At 53.1% G+C, this 22,086-nt stretch overlaps 1 protein-coding gene across 9 annotated transcripts in view; it reads right to left on the bottom strand.

Annotated features, from left to right (window-relative positions):
- The window catches only part of CTIF (cap binding complex dependent translation initiation factor), a 293,053-nt gene that overhangs the window by 128,359 nt on the left and 142,608 nt on the right, over positions 1-22,086 (bottom strand). For all 9 annotated transcript variants that reach the window (XM_053902678.1, XM_019464103.2, XM_019464110.2 and 6 more), the window contains one exon: positions 4,279-4,355. In XM_053902678.1, coding sequence (XP_053758653.1) covers positions 4,279-4,355 — 77 coding nt within the window. The remainder of the gene's footprint in view (positions 1-4,278; positions 4,356-22,086) is intronic.

The following is a 22,086-nucleotide window of genomic DNA, read 5'->3' as shown; positions in this document are numbered from 1 at the left end:
CAGACTTGTAGCACCCTGGGCCAGGGCCCATCAGGAACCAGGAGCTCCGGCCTTTCCCTTCGATTTAGTTCCGTTGGGGGTGGTGACTGCCATAAGCACCACCCTCTTGCCTCCGTCTCTAGGGAGCTTTGTGGGGCGGCTTCTGGCTCCTGCACCTGTTCCGCTGCGCCTTTCCCGTTCCTTCCCTCCCGATATCCTCCGGTCTCCCTTCCAAATCCCCCTTGTGTCTCACAGGCTCCTTCAATGCCCACCTCCTCCAGGAAGCACTCCTCGGTCACCTCCTGCTGGCTCCTTTCTTTGGACGCTCGGATTCTACATGCAGTCTGGTGGCTTCAACAGCCAAAGAGGGTTGCGCAAGCCCCTGGAGAGCAGGGGCCAAGCCTGCCACTTCTCTGGTGTTCTCTGGAGCACGGGATGTGGCACAGAGCGCCCCTCCATCAATCCCAGTAGGAGAGGCAGGTACTGCTTCACTGGGGCATTCAGGGTGATGTGCCACCCAGGCCCCCCTTCAGGAACGGGGCACTCAACCCCCTCGGCTGCTGGATGTGCCGGAGCAGACACCGCCCCCCCGCCCGGAGCTGTCAGCCCCTATAGACACTGCCCTGGGTGATAAGAGCTGCCAGCCTACAGTTGTGGCAATTCTATCCAACGACCAGCAGACAGGGGTATACAGACCTGCTCCTTCACTCCGTCTCGGGACAGATCTGAATCACCTCAACTTCAGCGCCCCCCCATAGGGCCAGAACTCCCCACCCAGACTCAGCTTCTCCCCCCGCCCAATCTTGCTCCCTTCCCTTCCTGTCTACCACCATTGATCCCCACCATTGATCCAAAGGACCCTCCTCCGTTTCCTGGGCAGACCCTGACAGTTGTTCATTGCCCAGTCTGTTCATCTCTGTAAACGCAGCAGGGTGGAGGAGGTGCGGAGAAAATCCTGCACCCCCGGCCGGTGAGACCTCACTCAAGGTCAGCAGCGTGGGCAAGACTCAGCCCTCCGGGAGCCTGCTCCTCTGCCTGCACCCGTGGCCAGGGGTGGGTCGCCTGGGGGGCGGGGAGGGGAAGCTGGCAGGCCCTCCTCCAGGCAGCAGGTGGCCAACGTGGGTGGGGACAGGGCACCTGAGGCATGTTGCTCTTTGAGGAACGCTTGAAGTGCTCATTTAGTCCGTTCATAGCATGAAATGCATAATTTTTTCTGAAATCAGCAAACATCTTTGAGTAGCGTCCCCAAAGAAGCAAGTGGTTACTAGTTGTTTTAAGTTTGGGGAACATTTTTAAGGGAAAAAAAAAAAAAACAACCCATGAGCCGTTCTGGAGCTTTCTGCAAAATGAGGACAAGACGTTCGCAACTCAATTGTAATCACAGAGCGCCTCGCAGCAGCCCATGGAGTGTGGGAGCAGAGTCCACAGACAGCTGCGCTGAAGGGACCCTCCCTCCGTGTCTGGCGGGGGAAGCGGATCCAGGAGAAGGAAACTGATCCTGGAGAGCATGCAGGGCAAAGCTCCCCGGGCTCACGAGGGAGATCACGGGTGACAGCCCACCCTCGCTGCCGCCAGCTCCCCACCTTTCCTTACAGTGGTTCCCGCGTACCTCGGACCCAAGAGGGGGCCGGCGCCAAGACTGTTTCCAGGGGCCTTGCAAGGATTAGATCGTTCAAGCCTCCCGCTTAGCAGACCCATTTTACAGAAGACGAAGTAGGGGCATGAACCAACTGCCCAGGTCACAGAGGGAGGGAACGGAGGAGGCGGAATGCCCATCCGGTGTCGAATTCCGGGGCGCGCGCCTCAGACTCCCACAACTGGAAGTGACCAGCAGCAGGGGCACAGGCCACCTCGCGTCCCGCGGGAGCTGGGGTAGAACGCAGACGTCCCGCTCTAATCTGCAGGGCGCCACACAATCCACCTGGCGCTCCCTGCCGTCCTGACCCGCAGATGGGCCCTCTGAGGGTCAAGACGTTGACTCCTGGAGTCCGTGTGTGGTCTAGCCGAACACCCTCTTCCATTCCGGCTAGCTCCCCCTGGTTTCGGTCCCTGTGAACGTGAGGCAGCTGCTCCGGGCCCTCCGTGTAAATCTCTCATGACTTTATTGGCATGCATGCTCTTCCCCTGCTTCGTCCCGTCAGCCTCTCCTCCCAGGACATACTTTCCATCCCTTTAATCATCTTTATTGCCTCGCTTTGGACCCTGTCCCGCGTCCACATCCTTTGCGAGGTGTGCTGACCTAACCCAGACGTTTGTTAACACGAGTGGGGCTCAGCGGAAGGTCGGCTTCCCAGCGTGTGTGTGCCACTCTCCTCTTCCTACGTTCCCGGGTCACGCTGCTCTCTGGAGGCCTGCCACTGTCGAGGGCGGGGGGCGGGGGGGTGGGGGGGGGTTGCTGCAGAGTGAGGTGACCGGGCCCACGAGCGGAGGTGGGGCCAGCATGGGTGCTGAGTGTCAGCCCGCCACTGCCTGGGCCCGAAGGAGCAGAGCCGGGCAGGGGGTGACCCTTCATTCAGAAGCCTGGGGATTCCACACACCTCCGCACACATACTCGGGACCGGGCGGCAGGGGAAGAGGGCCACCAAGTCTCTGTTCTCCCTGATCCCTTCCCGGCCCCAAAGAACCCCAGTCCCTTTTTAGGGGGTGCTCCCTACTTCTTCCCTCCGCCAGGAAGCCAGAAACCAGGAATTAGCCTCTGTGAAGCAGCTATGGCAAAAAGGCAGCACCCACAGTGAAATAAGCCTGCCCTGGTCTGGTCAAGCCTGGACTAGGGCTTGGTCCCACTCTCCTGGCTCAGTTTCCCCTTTTCCTGCAGCCACGTGACGTGCCTGGTGGTTCTGATGTCGAAGCCAAGAAGGCCTTCCTCCTAGTCAGTTGTATGCTTACTGTCCTCTGGGAAGGCCTCATACCCACCAAATGCACCAGCTGATGATGAGCTCTGGGTGCCTGGTGCCCCATTCGCCCGGAGCTGTGGCCACCACCCAGCACTCCTCGGTCAGGGCCCACGTGTGGAGGGAAGGACTGGGGACCCTGGTCAGCCACAGTCTTAGTTTCAAGGGATAACAGGAAAACAGGCCTCTAGTTTCTTAGCAAGAGATAAGGGCTGGACTATTCCTTGGCTCTCAGACGACATTCGGTGTTCATCAAAGGTAAAACCACAGGCCATCACTTTTATCCACGAAAAAACTCCCCATAGAGGAACACACCTCATTTTAGTTCCTTAGGCAGAAGCCTTTTTGCTCTTTCCTTCTCTCCTTCCTCCTTCCCATCCTTCTTCTCTTTTACTCCCTCTCTTCCTTTATTTTTTACATTTCCAGCCAGAAGGAATATATGCATATTCAAACAAAAACATTTACTCTAATGCGGCTTTATTACAAATGTCCACAGACCCCAAACATTGCTCGGTACCTGGAGTTTTCCATTTGAAATATACCATGAAGACCTTTCCATGTGAGAGAGGCTGCAAGGAAACTAAGGCATATGCCTTCCTGGGACGCCTAGCCTCAGCTGCTTATGTATCCAGGGCTGCCTCGTGGCACTTTTTCTTTTCTAAGTTTATTTAGAGAGAGAGTAAGAGAGAAAGCAACTGGCAAAGGGGCAGAAGGGGGTGGGGGGGGAGCAGAGAGAGAGAGAGAGAGAGAGAGAGAAAGAGAATCCCAAGCAGGCTCCAGACTGTCAGCACAAAGCCTGATGTGGGGCTCGAACCCACAAACCGTGAGATCATGACCTGAGCCAAAATCAAAGAGTCAGACGCTCAACCGACTGAGCCACCCAGGCGCCCCTCGTGGCAGGTTTTCTGGCCCCTAGCTGTCACCCAGCACTCTGAACGGCAGGGAGACCCTGGTTTTTGCCTTAGTGTGAGTGAGCGCGTCCGGGTGCTAGAGAGCAGGTGCATGTGCAGTTTCTGATCTGCATATCGTTCGTCACAGCAGAGCCCAGCACCACGCGGGACAGAAACCCTTGGAATTGTGAGCTCCTGGAGGCCATGTCTCAGAACATATGTCAGCTGGGACCCAGTCCCTTGAGGACTGCTATCGTTATGGTAAGGTCAGGGGAAAGAGCATTTCTCCTCCCGAGGGGGCATAACCTGCACTGCCCTGGACTCCTGAAGGGACCCACCCCCTGGGCCGGCCCAGAGAAGTGTACCCCCTGCTTCCCGACTGGTACCCAACCCACCTGCTTCACCTCACAGGTATCAGCTGGCCACTGGGGAAAGCGAAACCCAGGCCAGGACCGACGGAGCTACAGACGGCTGGCCAAGGACAGAAAACCCAGAGTTCTCGACGGAGTCTCTCCTACCTTCGGTCATTTCTCCTCCTCCGGAACAACTTCTTCGTGTGGGCGATCTCTACTTCATGGGGCATCGGGTGGTAGCCCTGCGTCATGTGGGAGGAAGGGGGATCGTTAGTAACTTGGGAAAGACGGCAAAGACCTTCTCGCACGTAACTGTTGATAACGACATCTGTGACGAAGGAAATCGGGAGTGCACGACTAGACTCCGACCACCAAATCCACACTGAAAAATGGAAAATGGTAGAATGAATCCATTTCCCACCAGGCAATGATGCTGTAATTACAGAACCGAAGATTAGGAAGGAGACAAAGGAGACCTTAGAATCTGTCATACCCAGTCATTCAAATTCCAGACGAGGACACTGAGATCCAGAGGGGTGAGTGAACCAGTTCAAGGTCTTGTAGAGCATTAGCAACAAAGCGGGGACCAGATCCCGGATTCACGGCTGCATGATGGAGTTATTTTTTGAACACTCGTGACTTCTCTCAGCTTCCCGACACAGTGGGAATGTCAGTAACTTCTCCGGGCCATTGAGAGGACGAGGAGACACAGCCCCTTGCAAACAAAGAGGACCTCACAAAGAGGGAGTGGGCTAGGACCCGGGTTGTCTCACGCCAGCCCAGGGCAGCCCAGGCAATTCTGACCCAGGACCCTCATTCCTCACACTCCCGGGGGGTACTCAGGATGAAATAGTTAAATGCTGTTTTAGACTCTGAACTGGGAAAAATCCTAAGGATGGACTCTCGTATAGTGTCGTCAGGACAACAGCTATGCATCTACGTCAAGGTTGGAGAAAGACCTTCGACTTATAACATGGGGCTGATCTTGCACATGCCGAGCCCCAGGCAGAATTATCTGCTGAAGCTGGGCTGAAGGCCAGCCCTAGGCACACACAGGATGAGAGGGAGTGACAGGTCTCGGTGTGTTTAAGAGTGGTCAGCCAGGGGCGCCTGGGTGGCTCAGTCGGTTGGGCGTCCGACTTCGACTCAGGTCATGATCTCACAGTTCGTGGGTTCGAGCCTCACGCCGGGCTCTGTGCTGACAGCTCGGAGCCTGGAGCCTGCTTCGGATTCTGTGTCTCCCTCTCTCTCTGTCCCTCCCCTGCTCATGCTCTGTCTCTGTCTCAAAAATAAATAAAAACTTAAAAAAAAATGTTTTAAAAAGAGTGGTCAGCCAGAGTCCATATAACCCAACCCCGCCCCCCCCCGCCCCCACTTTATAGACAGGGAGACTGAGGCCCAGAGCCTCTATGGTAGCAGCCCTCTGGTTTCAGGCTCCACAGTGGATGGCCTCACTGGGAGGCCTTCTCAGGGCTTAGTCCCCAACCAGTGCGGGGTGGATGTTGGCAGTTCTGGCCAGTCTCAAGGAGCTTCCCGGGGCCCGGCAGTGGGAGGACAAGAGGGAACAGGCTCGGGAGGACACAGGGACTCCGGCATCACAGATGCTTGGCCTAGCCTCCTATGGAGTCCCAGGAGGGAAGGACACATTTCAACATTTATTGTAATAACAGTCCCTCCCTCCTACCCTGTCTCTTGCCTCCGACAATCCGGCCAAAGAGCATGAATGAATTCCGGGCTCCAGGCGGCCACAATGGGCCTGTGCAGCCTTAGGATGTGCTTTGTTTAATGGTTTTTCTCAAAGGATATTATTTGCTTTTCTTTAATACAAAACACAAACAAGGAAAAACACCAAGTCTTCCCCTCTCATTTCCCCTCTCCCATCCTGACCCAGCTCCGGGCTGGCCCCTTCCCTCCCTCTTGGCCTCGGGTCACCGAAGGAACACACTGGGTGTGCCCCACGTAGACAATGGAAGGAAGCCGAGGCTCCCTCTCAAGCTGGCAGCCTGGATCGGGATCTCAGCTCTGAGGCCGGGCAGACGGAGCTGTCCGCGACCCTGGGCCTTCCATGAGCCCAGAAGGTGCGGCCTCCCCTGTCTGGGCTTCAGAGTCCTGGGCTCTGGCCTGCATCCCGCCCTCCTCCTCCACACACAGTGGGGAGCTGCCTTCGGGACTCACCCTCCGCTGGAGTCCTAGCTCTCTACCAAACTCAGAGTGGCCCAGAGGACCTGCAGGGCCCCTCGAGGCTTCTAATGAAGCCCCTGCTGTGACCTCCGTGTCCATCCACCTGTCTCCTCCGAAGTATGTGAATGCGTAGAAAATATAAGAGTAAAAACATGGGGTCTGGAGCTGCACCGTGAACGTTTCAGCTCCTGGCGTTTCCTTTGGATGATTCTGCATAAAGCAGGACATACTGTATTTATACAAGCTTCACTGGAGGACTCTCTTCAATCAGCCACTTTGTTTCTCAGGCTGGTGGTTGGCACCGAGTGACCCGCACAACTCAAGATGCTGCCCACACTCCCTCCAAGACAAGGGTGACTGGGGTCAATCGGGGAAAATAGGTGGCCGGCGGAAGAAGAGAGAATCTGTGCTCAGACCCACATCTGCCATCAGGCCAGTGTTGATCCGGGTTAGCCCAACTTCTTTAGTCACCGGCAAGAGGTAAGGCTGGTACGCGAATGTTCATCAGAGTCACTTACTCATCAGAGTCACGGCTGGAAACAACCCAAATGTCCACTAACTGAGGACTGGATAAGTAAAATGTGGTATGTCCATACAATGGAATATTATACGGCCACAAAAAGGAAGGAAGTTCTGATACATGTGACAACGTGGATGAACCTTAAAAATATCATGCTGGGAGCACCCGGGTGGCTCAGTTGGTTGAGGGCCCAACTCTTGATTTTGACTCCGGTCCTGATTCCAGGGTTGTGAGGTCAAGCTGTGCCTCCGGCTCCATGCTGGGCGTAGAGCCTGCTTAACATTCATACACATTCTCTCTGCCCCTCCCCGGCTCTCTCTCACTCTCAGAAAACAAAAAAACAACTCCCACCCCCCCTCCAAAGAAACAACAACAACCCATCATGCTCAGGGAAAGAACCTAGTCACCGAAACCCAGTATTGTATAATTCCATTGTTACGAAATGTCCAGAATAGGCAAACGTGCAGACAGGGAGTAGATGAGTGGTGGCCGGGGGCTGGGGAGAGGAAGGATAAGGAGTCACTGTAAATGAGTACCAGGTTTCTCTTTGGGTGATGGAAATATTCTGGAATTACACAGGAGTGATGGTTGCACGTGTGACCTTGAGGATATACTAAAAAAAAAAAAAAACACCCCAAGAAACCCAACTCACCATACACTTCAAAAGGGTGAATTTTATGGTACGTAAATCATGCCTCAATTTTAAAAAGTGGGAAGAAAATCCGGGGGCAGTATGTTCTGGGGAGAGGGGACAGCAAGTGTTAATTAAAAAAAAAAAAAAAAAAAAGAGCGGCGCCTGGGTGGTTCAGTCGGTTAAGCGTCCGACTTCGGCTCAGGTCATGATCTTGCCGTTTGTGGGTTCGAGCCCCGCGTCGGGCTCTGTGCTAACAGCTCAGAGCCTGGAGCCGGTTTCGGATGCTCTGTCTCCTCCTCTCTCTGCCCCTCCCCTGATCATGTTCTGTCTCTCTCTGTCTCTCAATAATAAATAAATGTTAACAAAAAATTTTTTTAAAAAAGCAAGCAAGAAAGATCCAGCCACAATGGGACATGCTCCTTTCGCTCCATTACTCTCCAGGAAGCAGCTGCCCTGAAACATTTTATATAAGAGAGGGCTGCAAAGGGCAGCATGTCCTAGGCAAGAGGCACCCAATGACAAGTGTGAATAATAAAGAATCTGGAAAGGAGCATGGGGGATTGGTATCTCCAGGCCTGGCCAGGGGATATGATATTTCGGCTTTGGACCAGAGTTCCCTCCCTGCTTTTCAGAATATATCACTAAAGTGGAGAATGGAAATTTATCAGGCTTCTTAGAATTATCCTTTGACAGCAAACAGTGGTCTCTGCTCTAATTCCTTATTTAACAAATCCTTCCATTCTATGCCTTGAAAGAGCCCCAGGGGCGCCTCTGTGGCTCAGTCGGTTAAGCGTCTGGCTCTTGATTTCGGCTCAGGTCATGATCTCATGGGTTGTGGGATCGAGTCATACATTGGACTCTGAGCTGACAGTGCAGAGCTTGCTTGGGATTCTCTCTCTCCCTCTCTCTCTCTGCCCCTCCCCTACTCACACTCTTTCTCTCTCAAAATAAGTAAATAAACACTAAAAAAAGAAAAAGAAAGAGCCTCATGTGAATGTCAGTCCAGGTAGGAGACACTCCCTCCCCAGTCCTCCCACAAGTGAGAGCACGGCCTTCTGGTTTACCAGCTGCTTGGTGTTTCTCATCAGTCTCGAGTCACGTGAGACCCCATAGCGTTACCCTGGACCACCTCAGTCCCTGCCTGCTCTCCTTCTACTTCTCTGCATGAGAATTCTTCCCCTAGCTCTGAGACCTGGCTGCAGATCCCCTCTCTCTACCCTCTGACCACTTTTGCTAAGTAAATGGGCCTGGGAGACAAGCAGGTTATAGAAACCAAGCCTCTCCAGGGACGGAGGGAAGATAATGCTCCTTCCACAGGCGGCACGGGCAGAATACACAGGAAGCACACACACGCACACACGCCTGACTCGGAGATCAGCAATGGCGTATATGTGGCCCCCTGCAGGGCCGTGCCTGATTGCTCTGGATGCAGAAACATGTTCTATAAAATCCACCCATTCCAGGGTAGGCTGAGGTGGGTACTTACAACCCAGGGCGGTATTTCCAAGGGATTAAAGGCAGGCCCAGCAGAGCAGCTGGCCCCAGGCTGGGAGTGCACGGGCCTTGCCCTGAGAGGCCAGTAGAGACAAACAAATCTTGGGTCTGGGGTGCAGTAAGGGAGGGCCAAACAAACACACCAGGCGAGGAGCGTGTGCGCCCTCGGCCCTGAGACCCACTGACCCTGTGCTCGCAGTGCCACACTTCCACTAGGCTACAGGCGCCCCTCCCTCCCCCCATCCTAAAATCCACCGGCTCTCCCGTCCACCTTTCCTGTAAAAATTGCCATTTTAGGCACCGCACATATAGTGAAAAAGAAATCGGCCAAATGCTGGTCTGTATAGAGCACACGTTCTAGTGAGAGCGGAGAGAAGACGACCATCAGGTGAGCAAACGCTCTGATAACTGACAAAAACACTACAGAGCAGAACAAGGCACGGCAAGGGCAGGAGCACGGCGGGGGCGGGGGTGGGGTGGCCAGGGAAGACTTCTGTTACTCGACATCCGTCCGTCAAACCCACCCACCCGTATGTCCATCCTTGGTTCTTTCTCACGCAACCAGTGCCGAAGGCCCACCGTGTGCCAGGTGCATCAGATGGAGGTTACTAGAACGAACAGACTCAGTTCTGGCCCTGGAGGTCAGGGGATCATTGGACAGATGCCTCTGGCAGCCTGCTTACAAGGAAGAAGAAGGAAGGAGGACCCTGCTTACAAGAAGGGTCAGGGAGGCCTTCGCGGTACCTACGCTGAGCCCTAAGGGGTTTGCTAGGGGTACATGAGAAGACTAGAAGCTATGTTATGACCTTCGTCAGCTGGCCAATGATGTTAGCATCACAGCAGTGTGTGGAGATGTGCTTGGCACTGTGGTCAGACAGAGAAGCACCAGGGTAGTCTGAGGGCCAGGGCTGGTGCTCCTGATGTCTGGCTTGGGGCCATCTGGATGGTTCTTCACCCCCTTTAAGCAGGTAGATTTATGTGCCTCAAAATGATCAGCTGGAGTCCTAACCCTGGAGGGAGCTGTGAACGTGACCTTATTTGGAGATACGGTCTTTGCAGATATGGTCAAGTGAAGACGATGTCATACTGGATGAGTGGGCCCTAAATTCAACGACTGGTGTCCTTAGAAGAAGAAGGAAATTTGGCCACAGAGACACAAGAGACACAGAAAGAGAAGGCCATGTAAAGATGGAGGCAGTGTTGGACCAACACGGCTTGAGCCAAAGAACTCCAATGACTCTGGCAGCCACCAGAAGCTGGTGACAAGAAAGGATTTTTCCCCAGAGCCTTCAGAAGGAGCATTGGTCCCACCGACGCTTCCATCCCAGATTTCTAGCCTCCAGAACTGTGGGACAATAAATGTCTGTTCTGTACATCACCCAGTTAGCCGTACTTATGGTGGCCCTCGAACACTCCAGGCCCTCTCATCCAGATCCCACAGCACTGTCCCAGCCACAGGTCCATAGTGTGAGGCTGGCCTGATGGCCTCTCCCATCTGCTCCCTGAGTGTCCACAGCTTGGTCCTCTCAGTGCGGTCCCCCAGCACCCTGTCCTCTCCATCTGATTCTCCCCGGCAGAGGTCACATCACCCCCCCCACCTGTACTACTCCAGAGCCCTCGGGGCCATAACCCACAGGGGTACGCTGCTGGAGTACCAGGCCCTGTGCCAGAGACTTCCAGTCTGGAGGGGGTCATCTAGCCTCCCACCAAACCAACAGCTTGAGATGCTGCCCAGGCCCCAGCCTCACAATGAAGAGAGACCCGAATCCCTAGGACAAGCGGGGTGCATCCACCTCCCAGCCCAGCCCCACCTTCCGGCACCCCTGCAGGGACCAGGGAGACGGGAGGGGCAGGGAAGCTAGAAACCACGTACGCACTTCACAGAACCCCATGCCCCCTTTCCCCTCAGGGAAATTTTTTCTGATATTCCTGTGACCTTTGGCCCATGGCCACTAACCCCAGACCTGAGCCCGACAGAAATCATCCAAGCCAAACTGTCTCCCACGTCTGTTATCTTTCTTTCACACATCAGCTCTTTGCAGAGAGAGAGACAGAGAGAGAGAGAGAGCATTATACCAGGACGAGAGTCTTCCTCCTGCTGTGTGAAGGGTCCCCCAGACTGCACAAGACCTGGCAGGAACTGCATAGCCTTCACTGGGAGGCAGTGGAACCGTGAAACACCCGAGTTGGAACAAGGACCCTGGTCCAGGTGAGGCGTCAGTGGGAGGCTTCCAGCGGGGAGGTGCCCTCCCCAGTCTCCTGCGGAGGTAGGCCCTGTACTCCAGCCCTACTCTCTCCAGTGCCACACCTGTCTGCCCCATCACACCTGGATGTCCACCCTCCACCCTGGCCTCTTGGAAACCACGAACCGTCTCCTCTTCTTCACAGACTTGCATACTGATCGGCCCCTCCAGGCTCCTGTCACTCGCAAGAATGCTATAAAATACATGGAAACTGATGGCTTCCTTTTTTCCAGAAGATTCCAGGTGGAGGGCCCCAGCCATAGTCTGACAGAAGAAAAGCTGGACGTTGGTTCTGCCGTGCCCACCGGGCAAGCCCAGGGAGCCGGAGTCCCAGGGAGGCAGGACAGACCCTCCGGCCAAGCCAGCTCAGGACTTCCCAGGCTCCCCCCATCTCCAGCCCAACTCGGGGAGGTATCCCGAGGGCAAACAGTACAAAGCAGCCACAGCACTTGGCAACGTAATGGGCCATAAAAATACCAAGTACATCTCCCTTGACAATGAGCTTGTCTCAATAGCGGAGCCTTCCTCCTGCGGGGGGTCATGTTTTTTCATAGCTTCTAAGAAGTTATCCTACCAAGGTCTTGCTGTGGGCACGTGGGCAGGATGTGTGGGTCACGTCCAATGAAATAAACAGGTAATGTTTCTAAAATTCCTGGAATCTCTAGGCTGCACGGCTATTCAGAAGAAGCTGACCGGTTTTAGAAAGAAAGGTGAGGGGCAGACAGGCTCACTCACGTTAAATGTGTGGTTTTCTTTTTCTTTCAATTTATTATTATTTTTTTAATCAGCAGAGACTTGTAAAAAATGCAATACCTTAGCTGGAGTCCCAGTGTAAGGAAACAGATAAAAGTAGGCAGGGATGAGATCCAGAGGCTGAGCCATCGGGACTCACCCTTGCCTGGAGTTCCTACTCACGCTCTGGAATGTGCACCTCAACTCCACCTGTTCTGAAAAGGTTTGCTCTAGATACCATGCGATGCTGGCTCCACAGGAACTGGATGTTTTTCTAGAGGAAGAGCTTAACTGAGGCTCTCCGGGCAGGTTTTGTGAAGTCTCTGACCGCCCCCCCCCCCCAATTGCACATGAACACTTTTCCTGTGGTGGTCTTTGGGGTGAGAGCCCATGGCATTCATCATAATCTGGGGGTCTGTGCCTGAGCGGTACTGCAGTGACAGAAGCTAGATCGCTGCCCTGTGCACACCTTCCTTGGATGCACTAAGCCAATAAAACCCACCCCTCCCCTTTCCTTCAAGTTGGGTTTCTCACCATAAAAGCCAACGGAGTCCTGACTAATAAACCACACACACCTTTCAGGCAACCTGGGTACTGGATCTGTTGCTAAACCTGGGCAGTTATTTCTTCCAGCCCTCTCCTCCTTCTTGTGGAAAATGAGGATGAAAATACTTGACTTTCCTGCCTCCTTCGCCATGACTATTTGAGCCTTCCTTTGATTGCATGAGCCGGTAGATCTCCCCTTGGTATCTTTAATGGGGGCGCCTGGGTGGCTCAGTCAGTTATGTGTCTGACTTTGGCTCAGGTCATGATCTTGTGGTTCATGGGTTTGAGCCTTGCGTCGGGCTCTGTGCTGACAGCTCGGAGCCTGGAGCCTGCTTCGGATTCTGTGTCTCCCTCTCTCCCTGCCCCTCCTCCGCTTGTGCTCGGTCTCTGTCAAAAATGAATAAGCACCAAACAAAATTTAGAAAAAAAAAAAAAATAAGAAGGTATTTTGAGGTGGGTTTCTATCACTTATAACCAAAAAAAGTCCTAGCACGAGGTAGCTATAGATGATGTTGTACTTGGTCTTATTATATCGGTGATATAATTATATATATATATATAATTATATCGGTAGCACGAGTCCAGCACGAGGTAGCTATAGATGATGTTGTACTTGGTCTTATTATATCGGTGAAGTCGTGGAAAGGAAACATGACCATCCCCGCCCCTTCCCACTGGTAACCCAAGGGGCAACTACAAATACAAATGACGTTGATTTGATAATTTCTGAATGACGAGGAAAAAAGATGGGTGAGAACATTGATGCAAAGGACAGAAAGCAGGAACCAACAGAACACTGGTTGAGAACTCTCTACATTATATGGTGTAAAATGTAAAGGGAGCAGTTCCTGAGGGGCTGGGTTTTCAAGGACCATTGTCAGTCGTCCGGGCGCAGTCCCCGATGCACAGTCTCGCGGTGGCCACAAGAGAACGGAGCTGGAGCGGACACAGGCTCTCCCCTCCCCTGATGAGGGACCTTCACGGAAGGTCCTGGGAGCCCCGCTGAACTGAAAAAGGCAACACCTCAGGCTGCTGCAGACCGAAGACTGGAAGATGTGCAAGAAATGGAACGGGACAAGTGGCCGGGGGAAATGGCACGATGTATGCTCTGCGGCCTCCAGAAAAACTGCCTGAACGAGCTTAAACGCATACAGCCTGAGTTCTGGTCCCTAACTCAGCGGTGTGTTCCTGACAGAGATGAGACCCAAATCCTCAAAAGACTCCATAAAGCAAGCTCCAGGGAAGACAAAGCGATACTTGTGCTCTGGCCTCTGCGGGGAAGTGGCCGTCTCTGAGAGGTGGGGACGTTTGTCACGTTTGCGAATAGAGTCTTGGACTTGGGGAGGTTCAAAAGCCATCCTGGGAATAGAAGCAACAATGGATTCTGGAAGAAAATTGAGACTCTGCAAATACTCAGAGATGGCCGCTGTGTTCTGTGGCCACACCATGTGCCACGGATGTAAAGAAACTCTGTCTGTGTCCCAAAGAAGTCCACGGGCTGCAAGGAAGAACAGATACACCGAGGATACACGCTAGCGGCAAGGACCGCCTGGAGGAAGGAACGCCTGAGGCTACCCTCTGAGTTACCAGAAGACTTGGAAGCTCCCAGAAGCTGCCTAAGAAAGATGGCGGCCTCAACGCAAGTTACTAGGAAGTATGCTTTAATGGCTCTGCTCTTGCTTCTGCCGAATGTACTCTGGTGCGGTTCATCATACGAAGGGGCAGGAATCAGGGTTCAGCCAGCGTAAGGGCACCTGTGCCCGCACCCCCCCCCCCAACCTCCCACCTGCCAAACCAGCTCTACCTGTGATACTGGGATCCCGGGGTGAGTTCCACTGTGCAGGGGAGGCCGCGTGTGAATGAAAGATTCATCTCTCCTGCCCCCTGCACTGGTGGGCCAGGGCTGGCTGGTCAGATATTGGGGGTGGGGGGTGGGGGCGGTACAGGTAAGAAGGCTGTGACAAAGGAGCACCCCAGAGCAACAGAGTCCACATCCCAGGGCTGGCCGAGCCAGCCTCGGGGGTCTTTCAGCAACGTGACTGGGGGCTGGGACGAGGAGTTCGTTGGTCTAGAGTAATGCCATGACTGCTGCCCTACTGTGGAAGCCTGGGTAGATACCTACCTTACTTATGCTTCTGCTTTCCTCATCTATGAAATGGCCACAATAAAGAGTTACACCCAGTTCAGAGAGTTGTTGTGAGAATTAAATAAAATTATCTGATATTCAGGTGCCTTGCTCAGGCCTGGCGTGGGGCAGGTGATTTCCCCAAGTTGCCCACCCTCCCTCCCATCCTCTGCAACCTTCTTCACCTTCTTTCCTCTGGCACAGTCTGTGAGATGCCCCCATCTGCACCCCAAGCCCCTGCGCCAGGAAAGCCCTCCACCCCTGAGACCTCTTTAGCCTTTCTGTCCATGTCCCTCATGAGACTGCCGGGAAGCAGCAGCCCAAGCCCCCAGGAATGCCATTCTAGAATGTGGCCGCCTGTGTCCCCCAGCCAACCGCTCCCTGAGCTCCCTGGCTGTGTACAGAACATTCTCAAAGCACAGAAGTGCAGCTTGCTGTAGGCTCAGCCTCCTCTGTGTAGACGGTCAACTGCCACCCCAACCCGAGAGAAGTGGTTAGTGAAAGGCTGGCCAGGCCACTGGGCTGCAGGAGGCTCACAGGACATCTAAGAGGCGAGGCCAGACAAGACGCACAGGGAGAGAGTGGGGAGGGAGGGAGCGGCCTCTGCGCTCAGTCTTGACTGAGAACCTGCAGGGGTAGCGTCAGCATTAGCTTTGGGGGCAAGAGGCCAACGTGTGATCCCTCCCTCAGGAATCCATCGCGCTTTCCTTCATTCACAGGACACTTGGTTGGTTGAGGCGCCATGAGTTGATGAAGGTGCTGAGATACAACAGCGAACTGAACCACAGCTCAGGGTTTCCATCCCACAAGGGGAACGGGAGAGCCAACAGAATGCAACTAAAAAGAAAAAGAAGATTTAACCAGAGACAAGTGCGCTGGGGTGGGGGTGGGGGTGGGGGTGGGGGTGGGGGGGCGGGAGGGGAATCCAACAAAAACGAAGAGGGTAATGTTTTCAACCGGAGGATCAGAAAAGGCCTCTCTCAGAAAGTGACACGGGAGCCCAACCAGCATGACCGGGTCGACAGGCTGAGAGAGAGTCAAGGCCGAGACCAGTGTCCTCCACGGGAGAAAAAAAGCAAAGAGTTGACTCTCCTTCTGTTTAGTTGCCCACACACAAAGCTAAAGAGTTTTTTTAACTGAGATAAAGTAGGAGGCTTAGGTTAGTAGTTCCCAGCATTGTGAATTCCATAAACCAGTAAAGCTTAAATTGAACAGTGGGGAGTTGTTACTTTTCACTCTGCCTAAGGACGTCCCAGCTACTATCACCTTCATTTCATAAGGGACATGACTTTGAAGTACAAGATGGTCCTTCACGTGGGATTAGCTTCAGCTCTAGGAGAGGCACCGCACTCTCCTACAGGATGCTCTGTACACAGAGTCTCAGGCAGGTGCTGTCTACACCCATGCATACTTACAAAGAAATAAAATTAAAATACTCTATGGGGCTTATGTCCTCTTTACAGTAGGCCACAAGATACACACACACGTCTACAATACCATACAGGGCACGTGCCCCCAACCAAGTGTTCTGAACTTCCCGGGAATTTAAGGGGTTTTCAAGAATAATTTTGAATATGGTGGGTCCTTTTCACCTGAACCTAATCCCCAGGCACACTGTGAGCTCAACTGTTTTTCTCATTTTGCCAAAGACCAGTGGGAAAACCTCTGGCTTACCTGTGTTGGCTTATGTCACGGACTGTAGCAGCGACCGTGACCTCCCCGGTGTGAAAGGCAAGCGTTCGTGCAATGCAAACTCTTTCCCTTTTTGCTTATGCATTGAATCAAGCCACAATCACGTTTTGTTTGGCTTTATTTCTGAAGGGAATGCGGGGGACTTTTTGTCATTGGCGCACTGACCCTCCCCTTCCCGGGCCACCGTGCTACCCTCCTTGAGTCACTGACACAAATAATGCAGTTAGTTTGGTGAGCACCCACTGACCTAGAAGCACAGAGCCCTGAGCTGCCAGCAGTTCTCACGCTGCAGCTGCCTCCCCAGAACATACTCGGAGCTTCACCTGCAGGCACGCTGTCCCCTGGGACAGGAGATTTCAGAAGGGTGACCCCTGTCTGCTGGATCGCCCAGCCGCCGAAACAGACCGGGCCAGGAGAGCTGGTTCACTCGCTGTTCCCTTTATCCATGAGGCTTTCAGGGATGAGTTTCCTCCCTTTCCCTCTCTCCCTCTTCCTTTTTCTAAAGAAGGCAACATCTCCCACAATGCTGACCTTCAGGAGCAAAGAGTCGGCCTCCAGTGCCATGCAGCTCCAGGCCCTAGGCACCCCCAGCATAAGGAAGAAGATCGGTGTGCACAAGCTGGGTCCAAGGGATCAGATTTGGGGCTGTGGGGCTGCGTGGCCGACTCGAGGGCCAGGATTTAGTCGCATGACCGGTATTCTTGACACAGCCACGGCCTTTCCAAACAGTTCCGTGGACAAAGGAAATCTTCAGGCTCTCACTGCCCCATCTCCTGTGTCAGATCAGGAGCCCACCAGGAGGAAAAGCTTTAATCGCTGCCCTCCCCTCCCCATCCGTACCCCCCACCCCTCCCCACTGCTGGTCCTGAGAACTGGTTTTAAGCTTCTATTTATGGTAATGCATCGAAAGGAGCACTGGGCTGGGGGCCAGGAGACCCGGGTTCCTGCCCTGGGGTTGGAAGCGGACTGGAGAATAGTTGATGGCTGATCTTTAAGGGGCGTTCGCTCCTCCCTGCTTCATACGCTGCCACCCCACCCTCGCACACGTTTCTGGAACCAGGCTTTTCCCTCTGCCTGCCACACCACATCTTCCCCACTTTTGCTCACCCCTAAAACATTGCCCCGAATTTGCCATTGGCGTAAACGTCCAGGCCCAGAAAAACCAAACCTAGTTCCCATGAGAATGAATCCATTTGGTCACACACAGCACAATGGACAAGCTGCTTCGCTTCTTAGCATCCCGTCCTGGTATCTAAATGGACTAGACAGTTGCTTACAAGCTTGTCTCCCCAACCATGCTACAAACTTTCAGGAGCTCAGAGGCCATGTCTCCTTCGGTTTCGTGTGCCCCACAGTGCCTTCGATACTGTAGTCCTCCATGATTCCTTGTGGGATGAAAAGTTAAGATGACCGATGGCCCTGGGTGGACCAGAGTTGGGCCATCCTCGTTCCACCCACTGTGGAGCAGTAGCATGCACAGGTGACCCAGGGCCTACAGACTGTGGCCCTCAACTGGGTCATCTCTCCTGCATTGTAAGAAGCCAGGATGCTCCATGGCTCCCCCAGCCCTCGACCTGTAATTGCGATTCTCCTTCAGAATTGGAGAAGATACAAAGACTCAGATCCCGCAGCCCTCGGTTAGACTGTAAGCTCTCTGAGGACCAAGGTGGCCGTTCCCTGGCCTGCACAGTGACAATGGCACTATGGATGCTTGGTGTCCACCACTCAACTCCACAGGCCCCAGAGTTTGTTACAAGCGCCCACCCCCCCTGCTATCAAGCCCATCCTGTGTGCAAGACCAGAGGCCAGTCTGGCCAGGCAGTAGGTCTTTTCTCTTCCTTCCCCCGAGCCATGGTCTCTGATGCTCTAAAACGGAGAACTTAAACATGCCTCCTGTTGTGAGGGTTAAATGAGATGTTAGAAAGCAAATGAAATGACACACAGAAGCCCCTCTGGCCAGTCCTCAGACACATATTTCCTGAACACGAAGTGCCCATGCCCAGACCAGCCTGCAATGAGAAGGGTCCAAAAGTACCCTGGGTCTACAGAGCTGAGGCCAGGCAGGCTGAGAGGGGGCCATTACCTACCAGGGGACGAACACGGGTCTGCAGAAGTCATACAAGTAACAGGAGCCAGGGAAATGAGACCAGGAACAGAGGGGCAGAGGGAAGAATGGGCTGCGGGGGTCCAAGGAGGGGGGCATGGTCTCCTCAGGGGCTCAAAACAAGGCTTCTCCTGCACAAGGCAGTTTTAAGGTGGGCTGGCCCAAACTGTGACCGGGAGTCAGGCACTCATAAGAAGGTCCCACTCAATGGCCCCTCCTGGGCTGTGGTCATGGATTCCAGAATGGCCTTCAGCCCCAGCTCTCTGCCCTGGGTTTGTGCTCTCTGCTTGGCGGGAAGCACTGGGGGGGAAGTTGAATTCTGAGCCACATCTCAGACCACAGTGTAGGCAAAGGCTACGAGGTTCCTCCGAGTCCTGCCTTCCATGTCAGAGTTTCACTTCCAAAATAGCATCTTGCATGTTGCACGTGCTCAATGAGATTCTTCCACTTGACCGGTGACACTGAGAGCTGGGGAGGAGGAGAAGGGGAGAACATACTCGGGAGACGGCTTGCACGCGTGGAAAAACCTGCCTGTATACGCCTCGTCTGTTTGCAGCGGCTTCTTCTGGCTACCTCTTAGGCTACCTCGGGCGGCAAGAAGATAGCAAAGAAAATGGCAAGGTGAGGCAAGGGCATCCCTGAGCGGAGTCCCATGTGGATGAGGTAGCCCAACAATGGGGGGAAGCTAGCCTGCAAAGGCTTTCCTTCCCCTCCAGTCCTGCCCCATAAATATACTCCCTTCCACTGCGTGAGCAATTCCATTGGCCCGGAAGGAACAAGTTACCATAGAAGGAACTAAGTTATGTCTGCAAGCGTTGTGAGCTACGATAAGGATAATACTGAGGCAGATATGGAGCAAAGAGTTTTACATCTATTAGCTCATTTAGACCTCACCACGACCCTGAGAGCGGGGGACTCTTATTATACACTCTGCACAGGAGAGGAAAAGGAGGATCAACTCAATTAAATAGAAGACCTAACGCAAGCACGGTAGAGTGGGATGTTAACTCAGAGACTCAGGATGCAACCATACACGGTGCCCGGGAGAGCAGCAGATCTGAGAGCCCGCATCAACCACAGCAAGACCCGATGCAGAATTCAGCGGGGCTGCACCGCTCGGGCAGTGTGGACCCCCAGTTTCCAATCCCAATGCACCGTGCACAGCCACTGCCATGTAGCAGGCACTCAACGGCATCCAATGGCGGAATGAGAAAATGAACGAATGATGAGCACAGTTTACAACAAGCCGTGTAAAGCGTCGGCCCCCTGACGGCTTTCCCTGGAGTCATGCTGTAGACAGCCAGCAGTGTCAAAAGCATAAATTCACGGGGCTGCTATGATTGAGCCGTGCTGGAGGTACCTTGCTCCTTCCCTTTCCCTCCTTCCAAGTTAAATCACTAAGAGCCACGCTGCCAAGCTAAATATTCATAAGAGCGGCACCGTGCGAAAATAATGGACCTTGACAAGTGTGTTGTCAGAATTTTAAATGTACAAGGTACATGGTTTTATGAAGGTTTCCAATTAGGAAGAAAGATAGGAAATCAATAGATAGAGATGAATTCCTTCCAAGCTGCTTGCATGCAAAAAAATTCCTGCATGGAACTGCATTTTAACTGCACTAGGAAATTTTGAGCCCTATTGCAAAGATCTTTGGTAAAAGACATAATTGCCTCCAACTTCATAATTTTTTTAAGAGAATGCTTTAAGGACATGGGTTGTACCTCTCTCTGACTACAGGAAATGTACCATTTCAGAAATTCAATTACTTGTTCCATTCCCAGAAAGCAGGGCTGACCTTTTGTTGTGTGGATGTGGCCATTAAGGATTCCCTGACACATAAAAGAGTCTTTCTGCGTTGTCTTAAATTGGGCAGCCATTGGTTTGGGCTGGCTCACTGGGTGCTAGCAGCTATGATGACCTAGTTGGTATCTATTTCTCTCCATGTCTCTGTAGCAGACAGCGATCTGACCTACTTTCAGGGGCACAGTGGTGGCTCAAGAAGGAATGGAGGGGAACACGAGAGCCTGGACACAGGACTTTGAAGCGCGGGCTTCAGGCGCTTCCCGGCCAGCCTCCTGCTCTGGTCACAGAGCTCCCAGACGCGTCGCCTCTCTCCATCTGTAGAGTCTCTGCTTCCAGCAGCCCCTCCCCAGAATCCATCCTCCATGGGCAGCCTGTCCAAACCCTTACCGTCTATCAGGATTCGACGTGGGGGCTCCCAACCTCCCCAGCGCGCAGCCCATAGGGGGGACGGTGACATCTGAACAGCACGTGGGGGTAACCCAGTGAAGCTGCTTGGGGACAGAGGGTGGCAGCTTGCAGCCCTGGCCACCCATGGCCCACCACCCCAAGGCTGAGTGAGAGCCATACCTCAGCACAACGAGGACTTATTCTCAGACATCTATCAGGACACTCTGCTTTGTTCCTTTTTTTTTTTTAAGTTTATTTATTTATTTTGAGGGACAGCACGAGAGAGAGAGAGGCGGAAAAAGAAGAAAAAGAATCCCAAGCAAGCTCTGTGCTGTCAGCACGGAGACCGGCACAGGGCTCGATCTCATGAACTGTGAGATTATGACCTGAGCTGAAACCAAAAGTCAGAGGCTGAACCGACTAAGCCACCCAGATGCCCCTGCTCTGTTTTAAAAGCAACTAAAAAATTACAAAGAAGTGGTTTTTAAAATTCTGAGCATTTGTAAGCATAAGAGACTCCTAAAAACTGAGAACAAACTGAGGGTTGATGGGGGTGGGAGGGAGGGGAGGGTGGGTGATGGGTATCGAGGAGGGCACCTTTTGGGATGAGCACTGGGGGTTGTATGGAAACCAATTTGACAATAAATTTCATATATTGAAAAAAAAGACACACACACAAAAAAAATAAAATTCTGAGCATTTGTATTGATACAGAAACTGCAGCTAGGGAGTATATGCAGGGTCAACCTTCCAGAGAAGGAGTTGGCGAACTTTTCTATAAGAAGCCAGAGAGTAAATATTTTAGCCTCTGCAGGCCATACGGTCTCAACTCTGTCGCTGTATAGAAAAAGTAGCCACAGAAGCATAGCTGTGCTACAATAAAACTTTATTTATAAACACAGGTAGTGGGCCGGATCCCTGCTCTAATGAACCCTAGGGAGGCATTTTGCAACAGTTTCTCTTCCCCATCTGGGCCTTTTCCCCCACTCAGTGGTGACTTCATGAGCTTGACAGGCGCCCAGCTTCCTCACGTTCTCCCCTTACTGCTATTAGACGAGATCGGGCGCGTTCAGGGTGGTATGGCCGTAGACTCCCCTTACTGCTATTAGAACCTGTCTTCAGGGAAGGCCCTGATAAACTCAATCCCCTGAGAGGCGAATAAATGGATTACATTTACATTTCAATCAATAAAAACCTGAGGTCCAGGGCTCCCAGCCCCAGGCAGCTCATTGACAGCCCCAAAGGAGCTTTAAGACATCCTGATGGCCGGGTGCCACTCTAGAGGCTCTGATGCAAGCAGTGTGGGGTGCAGCCCAGGCATTGGGGATTCTAAAAGCTCTTTAGGTGATTCTAAAGGGTGGTCAAGTTGAGAACTACAGCCTTAGATCAAAAGAAAAAAAAATAGTGGTAGTGTTTTGGGAATAAGTGAGCCAGGGAGGTACTGTTTGGTTTTTTTCCCCTCAGGGGTAGGGATGAGGAGGAAACACGTCCGGAGCCCTTGAAATCCTGCCA

This window comes from Panthera pardus, unplaced genomic scaffold, assembly GCF_024362965.1.
Source record: "Panthera pardus isolate Hobbes unplaced genomic scaffold, ASM2436296v1 HiC_scaffold_15, whole genome shotgun sequence".
Taxonomy (NCBI): Eukaryota; Metazoa; Chordata; class Mammalia; order Carnivora; family Felidae; genus Panthera; species Panthera pardus.
Note: the sequence above shows the minus strand (reverse complement) of the source record. Positions and strands in the feature narration are given on the sequence as shown.